General features: G+C 39.0%; 1 protein-coding gene across 1 annotated transcript; it reads left to right on the forward strand.

Annotated features, from left to right (window-relative positions):
* The first annotated feature begins 4,166 nt into the window (after positions 1–4,166).
* On the forward strand, positions 4,167–5,111 carry LOC144367264 (olfactory receptor 2AJ1-like). The gene has a single exon (XM_078022937.1). The coding sequence runs from the start codon at positions 4,167–4,169 to the stop codon at positions 5,109–5,111; it is 945 nt and encodes a 314-aa protein (XP_077879063.1).
* The last annotated feature ends 3,928 nt before the right edge of the window (positions 5,112–9,039 follow it).

Consider the following 9,039-nt stretch of genomic DNA (forward strand, 5'->3'; position numbering starts at 1 on the left):
TAGTGCACCTTGCTGGGGAGCACACGGAGGTGGGATCAGCAGAATCTAGAATGTTGGCTACTCCACAGCACAAACAAGTTGCTCCCTTCATAAGCAAATGCCATTTAAAAAACTATATAGGATAATGCAGATCAAACCCACTTTTCATTCTATAGTGGGCTTCTTTCATATTCCAGTTGTTACATACAATGTGTATGACAATCACAATGGTACCAGAAGTGATGTTGTATTATTGTGAGAGTTGTTTTAGATTTGCTGATACCACAGTAACTGTGCATATGTCCCCTGTTGTCAGCTACTTGCACTAGTGGGAGTGGCTGTGAGTTCCATGAAAACACACCACATGGGATTGTGTGGATGTCTGTAACATATTGTACTTGTTTGCTTCACACAAAATGGGTTAGATCCTGAGACTCCCTCTCCCGGGATATGAGGGTGTCAAGGCAATTAGAAGTGTTCCACAGTTGTCTCCATTCATGCACACAGCATTCCCTGGGGTAAAATTTCCACTTGAGATCATTCAAGATGATGCAGTCATCAAGGGAGAACAAAATGCTCATGTACACACCCTTGGATGGCTTTATTTGGCTCCACATGTTTGTTCCTGGAGTCAGTGGGGACAGCTGCACAAGGAAGACACTCCATGCACAGAGGCCATCCCTTCACTTGGACACCCATCCCTGCCCAGGCCAGCTGGACGGTCATATTCAGTTCATTTCCTAGTCGTTTTGAATCAACCACTCACCAGCAGAAAAGTGAGTACCTATAAAATGGACCTTTCTAAGTGAGCAATGTGAAACTCATCACTGTGCAATAGCTCAGTGCTTAGGATCTTCTGTTTGTAAAATCTCACAATGAGGATGGTTGAATTTCATCGAGAAACATCTTCCTAATTGACTTCATCTGTAAGGGCTACAAAATTTTTTAAATTGCATTAACACAATGCCAAATTGTTGTGAAATCACATGTGCATTCCTCTATTTACACACCTTGGTAAAACAACCAATCTTAGGTGTCTTCCATTAACACACTTACATTTTGCTTAATTGTTTTCTTTCTATGTCCTATTTTTATTTATGTATTTTTTAGGGGTACTAGGGATTGAACTCAGGGACACTTGACCACTGAGCCATATTCCCAGCCCTATTTCATATTTCATTAAAAGAAAGAGTGTCACTGAGTTCTTATCACCTCACTTTTGCTAAGGCTGGCTTTGAACTTGTGATCCTCCTGCCTCAGCCTCTCAAGCTGCTGGGATTACAAGCATGTGCCATTGCTGACAGCCTGTCCCATCCTTTTTGAAATTAAATCTTTTGAAATTCTTCCTTTGATTTTACTGTGTCTCTATGATACTTTCCTACATGCTCACCTATACCCATAATTCATCATTCAACATACAATTTAAGTTATGTGGCTCAGGTATTATTTAGATCAATTAATATATCTTCAAGCTTTCTCACTATCATTAAGAATTTTCTCATACCATGTGAGCAGGCAACTTAAAGATCATTTCCTTTTAAGCTAACAAAGATTAATTTGCTAACTTAAAAAAATTCTATATGAATTTTGAAATTAAATCTGGTACTTTTGTAAACAGAAAGAGGAAGAAAGCGGAGAGTGAAAGAGGGGCAGACATGAGATTGAAATTGAAGAAGAAATAAATAAATGAGTTCCAAGAATTGGTCCAAACAACAGGAAAGGGCAATGACTGTCGATACAAAGAGCATCCTGTCTGTTGGATCTTTGTCCCAGCTACTGCCCTCAAAACTTCATGTGTAAATTGCTTTTCCTTTCCAGCTAGAGATAATAATCTCATTTTGTTGCTAAGTGCAGTTCTAGAATACAAATTCACTGCAAACCAGAGGCCACAACTGACAGTGAGATCACAGGTGTGAGTCGAGCTCAGCAGAAAACCTGGCTTTGTAATGACCATAGATGTTGTATGGCCTACCCCTCAGTGACCATGCAGACATCCCTGGACAGTGCAGAGCAGAGATTTCCTCAGGGTCCCCATGAGGCACAGAGAGGACAGTGGTGGTGGTGGTGGGAAATCTGAAATATGGGACAGCTGCACATGGGCTCTGATAATTAATCACAACAGAAGAACAGACTTTGATCTCAGGTTAAAAGAAGTGTTATGAAGATAATTCAATAACATCAATCCAACTATTATTTAACAATTTAAAAGTGCATATATTTTCTAACATATTTTATGTTTGGAAAATTTTGAGCTACACTAAAAACGATCTCAATTTTTTGATGGTTAAAACTGATACTTAGATTGTATTAAATATTTCATTACAAGACATATAACTAGTCATGTAGACATATAAATAGTCATTCCAAGATATATAACTAGCAGAAAAAACTTACAAGTAAAGCTGAATCAAGTTCCATACTAGACCAAAGTACAATTTAAAATGTATTTAATCCTGTCTGATCTGTATGAGTGAATAAAATGTAAAGGTTCTTTGTTTAGTGAGAACATGCTGTTGTAGAAACCAGAACTCTAAAAATACATTTGGCATACATCAGAACATGAAGTATAATAATGCAGCAAAACTCAGGAAGAGCTTGATAGTGACTGCAACCTCATCAGCAGTTGGGCAGCGGTGGGCGGGTGGGGCATAAGGTTGGCTTCAGCTGGGAGGATTCAGAGGCCTCTGGGTGCAATGAGAGACCAGGACAGCCCAAGGGCAAATGGGAAGATGTCTGAGAGGTACACCTATGCCAAGAGTCAGGCATTTATCCTATGCAGGAGACTCGTGACTGGTAATTGCTTCACATTAACACTTTTCTTTTTTAATCTGATTAATTGGAAACTGTAATCTCCACTAAGAAAAAATCATTTGGATGGATGGCAACAGAGCATCCCAGCATTTTATTAATGTCCAGATACTTGTCTGTTTTTCTTACTCTTTGTAAATCCTGTTGCCATTTTTTTCCTGCTTTATGTGTATGAGACCTATCATTAAAATAGGTACCCATTGATTGCCCTACTGTTGAAGGGTGTGTCTGTTCTGATCATCTGCTGTTCATTATATATTTTAAAACAAATGCACTTGGGTTATGGAGCCCACTGCTAAAATTATTCATGAGAATATATTTGCCACTTAGTCCTCATTAGCATCTCCCACAGTTCCCACAGTATAAAGAACCAGAAGATATGTTTATGAAATTTAGATGCACAGATTATTAAAAGACAGATTTATTACTCCACAAAGTAATGTAAATGGTATCCAATGGTATTTAAAGATGGACTGACCTAACAAAAACTTCACCAGTTTGATAAAGCCTTTTGGTTTACTGTAAAGAGAAGGTCTGACTTATCTGCAAGGGAAGGCTGCAGGCCCCTCCTGAAGGGGTATGCTCACAAGGCTGAGGAACTTGGGATTCTGCAATGAGCAGCTCTGCCAGTCTGAGCACAGCCTTCCCTTTGAGGCAGAAGTGCACATCGATATGTGAGACCATGGAAGATAGGTGTCCAAGGTGAACATGTATATGGAGATAGCCCTGTCTTCAACATGAAGAGCAAACACCTGCCAGAACATTCTCCCTGTCCTCCTTTGTTCTTAAAGGTGGGGTGAATAGTCCCTCAGGTGAGTGAGACTGTGTAAATGCTTTAAGTTACCAGCAGTGAGGAAAACATCTGCAAAAAAATCAGTCTAGGAGAATTAGAATGGTCCATGAACCAACAGGGAGCCCACTTGTACTCAAGTCTACAGTGCTGTCTTCATGCCCAGAACACTTACAGAATTTTGCTTCCTTCCAGACATCACAGTCATGATGCAGAGGGGATCCTGCAGTGGGGGAGCTCAGGGAGTCAATGGGAGCAGCTCTGACTCACTGGCCAGTCTGCACCCAAGGTGCTGGTGAGACACAGACAGACTCCCCTCCATTTAGCTGCCCTGGATGAGAAGCCCTTGCTCAAAATATAGCAAAAGATGGAAAAATCAACTGAAGCCTTCACCTGATAGAGCATTTAGTAAACTAGAAAAGTATAACTGGATGAACCTACACCTGCAGGAGTCACCATTTTTTCTCAAACTGTCTCATATAATATGAATAATGTTTTGATGGGCCAATTTCCAAATAGTCCAACTTTACCATAAAATAGTGTTTATACTTGGGTGCATTTTCTATGACCTTGGGTGGAGCTTCCAAGCATGACAAGTTTGGAGAACCACACTGTGGCTGAGTTTCTTCTTCTGGGACTGCTGCAGCACACACCAGCTCACTTCTGTGTCTTCCTGCTCATCTCCATGATGTTCTTCGTCACACTGACAGGAAACAGCCTCCTGATCCTGCTGATCCTGGTGGACCCCCTTCTACACACTCCTATGTACTTTTTCCTGTGGCAGCTCTCTCTCATTGACATCCTGTTCACAATTGCCATTGTCCCCAAGATGATGTCTGACTTCCTTCTGCACAAGACTGCCATCTCTGTGTCTGGCTGTGGGACACAAATCTTCCTGGGATTGGCCTTGGGCGGAACTGAGTGCATCCTTTTGGGACTCATGTCCTATGACAGATATGTGGCCATCTGTAAGCCTCTCCACTACTTGCTGCACATGAACTGGCCCCTCTGCAGGCAGATGGCACTGAGCTCATGGGTGAGTGGTGCTTTCAATGCCTTGGTACACACTGTCTACACCATGAAGTTCCCTTTCTGTGGACCCAGAGAAATCCATCATTTTTACTGTGAACTCCCTGGTGTCCTGCAGCTCTCTTGTGAGGACACCTTAGCATATGAGATGGGGGTGTTGATCAGTACCACTATTCTGCTTCTCATTCCATTCTCCGTCATCCTTGCCTCCTACATACTCATCCTGGTCACCGTCATCCACATGGCTTCTGCCGAGGGGAGGAAGAAAGCTTTCTCTACCTGCTCCTCTCACTTGGTGGTGGTCAGCCTATACTATGGCGCCATCATTTTCATGTACATGAGGCCAATCTCTTCCCATACTCCAGGCCAAGATAAAGTTGTGTCTGTCTTCTACACCATTGTGACACCAATGCTGAATCCCTTGATCTATAGTCTTCGAAATAAGGATGTGGTGGGAGCCCTGAGAAAAACCCTATGGAAGTGTTCAGCATGTGGGAAAACGTGACTATGAGGCCTGGGCTTCATGAATATTGACCGAACATAAGCACTGACCAAACATTATAGTGCCTCGAGTAGAGATGCCCAGAGTCAGGGCTGCAGGTGAGGGGCCACTGAATATTCTGAAGTCTCAGGTGTGGCCCCAAAGGGATGCTGAGCTTCTCTCTAGGAACCCCTCTACAGCTTGACCAGTGTGATGACGGTGGCACTACCCAGCCATCAGGAAGACAGGGAGGCTATGGTTCCAACCATGTTGTCACAGAGAAGCATGTGACTGCATTAGCAGAACAGTGATTACAGCTTATGAAAAGTCACCCTCTGTAAGGTACTGGGATAGAAGACCTTCAATTTACAGGTCTTGTTAGTAAGTCAACTTCAAAGTGAATATTTTATTTTAATTGAATGCATATAAGTGTGATATACATTCCTTTAAAAACAATTGAGTTGCTAGATGGCCATGTGTGAGTGTTTCACATAAAAATTCCATTGTTCATTAAATATACCTGTCTCCAATTCTACGGAGAACTTTTGTAATCACAGACTGTGTGTGGAGTGGTTTATGTTAACCTTGAAATTCATACCTGAAGAGTGAGGAATAAGACACAGCCCTGCCCTGAATGCTGCCTCATTCAGGAGTCAGATGGGTGATGGATGATAAATTTAAATCTGTATAATGCTTTTGGAGGTATGGCCATTTTGGCAATATTAATTCTGCCTATCCAGGAGCATGGGAGATCTTTCCATCTTCTGAAGTTTTCTTCAATTTCTTTCTTTAGTGTTCTGAATTTTTCATTGTAGAGATCTTTCACCTCTTTTGTTAGATTGATTCCCAGGTATTTTAATATTTTTTGAGGCTATTTTGAATGGAATAGTTTTCCTAATTTCTCTTTCAATGGATTCTTTGCTAATGTATAAGAATGCATTTGATTTAATGGGTGTTGATTTTATATGGTGTTAGTTTGCTGAATTCATTTATTAGTTCTAGAAGGTTTCTGGTGGAATTTTTTTGATCTTCTAGATATAGAATCATGTCATCAGCAAAGAGTGAGCTTGATTACTTCTTTACCTGTTTATATTCTTTTAATTTCTTTCTTGTAATTACTCTAGCTAGAGTTTCAACGATGAAGTTGAATAGAAGTGGTGAAAGAGGACATCTTTTTCTTGTTCCAACTTTTAGCAGGAATGCTTTCAATTTTCCTCCATTTAGAATGATGCTGGCTTTGAGTTTAGTATATATAGCCTTATGTTGACATATGTTCCTACTATCCATAGTTTTTCTAGTGTTTTGAACATTAAAGTGTGCTGTATTTTGTCAAATGCTTATTCTGTATCTATTGAGATGATCATGTGATTCTTGTTTTTAAGGCTGCTCATATGATGTATTACGTATATTGATTTCTGTATGTTGAACTAACCTTGCAGCTCTGAGATGAATCCAACTTGATGGTGATGCACTGTTTTTTAAATATATTTTTGCATGTGATTTGCCAGAATTTTATTGGGAATTTCTGCATCTATGTTTATCAGGGCTATTGGTCTGAAGTTTTCTTTCCTTGGTGTGTCTTTGACTGGTTTTTGTATCAGGGTGATATTAGCCTCATAGAATAAATTTGGAAGTGTTCCCTCCTTGTCAATTTTTAGGAGTATTGGTGTTAATTCTTCTTTGAAAGTCTTGTAGAACTTGGCTGAGAATTCATCTGGTCCTGGGCTTTTGTTAGTTGGTAGGATTTTAATAGCATTTTCTATTCTATTACTTGAAATTGATGTATTTAAATTATATGACCTGCTCATTTAGAGTGTGTAGGTCATATTTCTCTAGAAATTTGTTTATGTCTTCCATTTTATTAGAGTATAAACTTGCAAAATAGTTTCTAATTATCTTCTTCATTTCAGACATGTCCACTGTGATATTTCCTTCTTCATCTTGTATTTTGGTAATTTGAGTTTTCTCTTTGTTAGAATGGCCAGAGTTTTATCTATTTTAATAATTTGTTCAAAGAACCAACATTTTGTTTTGCAATTTTTTTCAATTGTTTCTTTTGTTGAGATTTCATTGATTTCGGCTCTGATTTTAATTTTTTCCTGTCTTCTATTGCTTTTGGTTGATTTGTTCCTCTGTTTTTAGGGCTTTGAGATGTAGTGTTAGGTCATTTGTTTGTTAACCTTTTTATTCTTTTAGTCAATTAACTCAATGCAATGAACTTTCCTCTTAGTACTGCCTTCATAGTGTCCCAGAGATTTTGGTATGTTGTATCAGTGTTCTCATTTAACTCTAAGATTTTTAAAATTTCATCCTTAATTTCTTCTACTATCCATTCATCATTCAATTGTGTATTATTTAGTATCCATTTGTGACAGTAGCTTCTATTTTTAATTTTATCATTGATATCCGATTTCATTCCATTGTGGTCTGATAGAATGCAGGGTATTATCTCTGCTTTTTTGTATTTACTAATAGTTTCATTTCGGCATAAAATATAATCTATTTTAGAGAAGGTGTCTTGTGCTGCTGAGAAGAAAGTGTATTTGTTTGTTGATGTATGAAATGATCTATATGTGTCTATTAAGTCTAATTCTTGATTGCATTATTTAGTTTTATAGTTTCCCTAGTTTTTGTCCAGTAGTGAGAGAGGTGTGTTAAAATCACCCAGTATTGTATTGTGGTCCATTTGACTCTTGCAATTGAGAAGGGTTTGTTTGATGTTAATAGATGTTAATTGTTTGGGTCATAAGTGTGTTATATCTTGCTGATATACTCTTCCCTTAAGAAGTATGAAATATCCTTCTTTGTCTCTTCTGAATAACTTTGGTTTGAACTCTTCTTTATCTGAAACAAAAATGGAAACCCCTGCTTGTTTCAGCAATCCATTTAAGTGATAAGTTTTTCCCCATCCTTTTGCTTTCAGACTGTGGATATCTTTGCCCATGAGACAGCATTTTGTTGGATCTTGCTTTTTAATACAATATGCCAGTCTCTGTCTTTGGATTGATGAGTTTAGGTAGTTAATATTAAAGGTTATTATTGAGATATGGTTTGTATTCCCTGTCATCTTGATTTATTTCTTGTTTTTGATTTGTCCTAGTTTCTCCTTTGATTGAATGTCCCTTTAGTGTAGACCCTCCCTTTGCTGTGCTGCAGTCTGGCTGCAGCAAAATAACTGGGGGGGTGGTGGTGGTGGTGACGAATAACTTGTGTACATTGACACAGCAGGAGTAGGAGCCATTTATTGTAGGACAACAGAGCTATTTATACATTTTGCACAGCTTATCTTAATTTTCATAAACTAAATACATCAGTCAACCAATAAGGAATCTCCACACTTAATGGCTCACTTTTGTTACTTCTCAAACCACTCCCTCTGGCATTTTGCCAGACACCATCCAGACTTGTTTACAAACTCTAACATTCCCCTGGCAAAATACCAGGTGTTATTTTGACTTGTTTACAGACCTTAACATTTCCCCCTTTTGTTTAATTTAAATAACAACCATAGTGGTTTTTACAGAAACACCATAAATAACCTGCTACAAACAGAAAGGGAGGATACAAAATGCCACAATACTGAGTTACAATTTGTTGTAGATTACATTTGTTGTTTCAGTCCAGGTAAAGCAGTGTCTCAATAGATTAACTCACAGTCCCGGTAAATCACAGTCCAGGTCTGCGGGCAGCTAGCTTAAATCACAGTCCAGGTAAGTTCCGCAGGCAGCTAGCTTGATCCGAAGTCTCGTCCGGTTCTCAGCCAAAGTCTCCTCTGGTTTTCAGGTTTTCAGCAACACTGGAAATTCTTCTACTTTTGTTTTCACTGGCACTGGGACGAAGGCAGGAACTCTGCAATGCTGGCTAAAGAAAATCCTGTAGCATTCCACTAAGAAAACAACCTTCTGAACAATTTAGTACATTATCTCAAGGTTTTGTTACATTTAAAATAAGT

Source organism: Ictidomys tridecemlineatus, chromosome 1, assembly GCF_052094955.1.
Source record: "Ictidomys tridecemlineatus isolate mIctTri1 chromosome 1, mIctTri1.hap1, whole genome shotgun sequence".
Lineage (NCBI taxonomy): Eukaryota > Metazoa > Chordata > Mammalia > Rodentia > Sciuridae > Ictidomys > Ictidomys tridecemlineatus.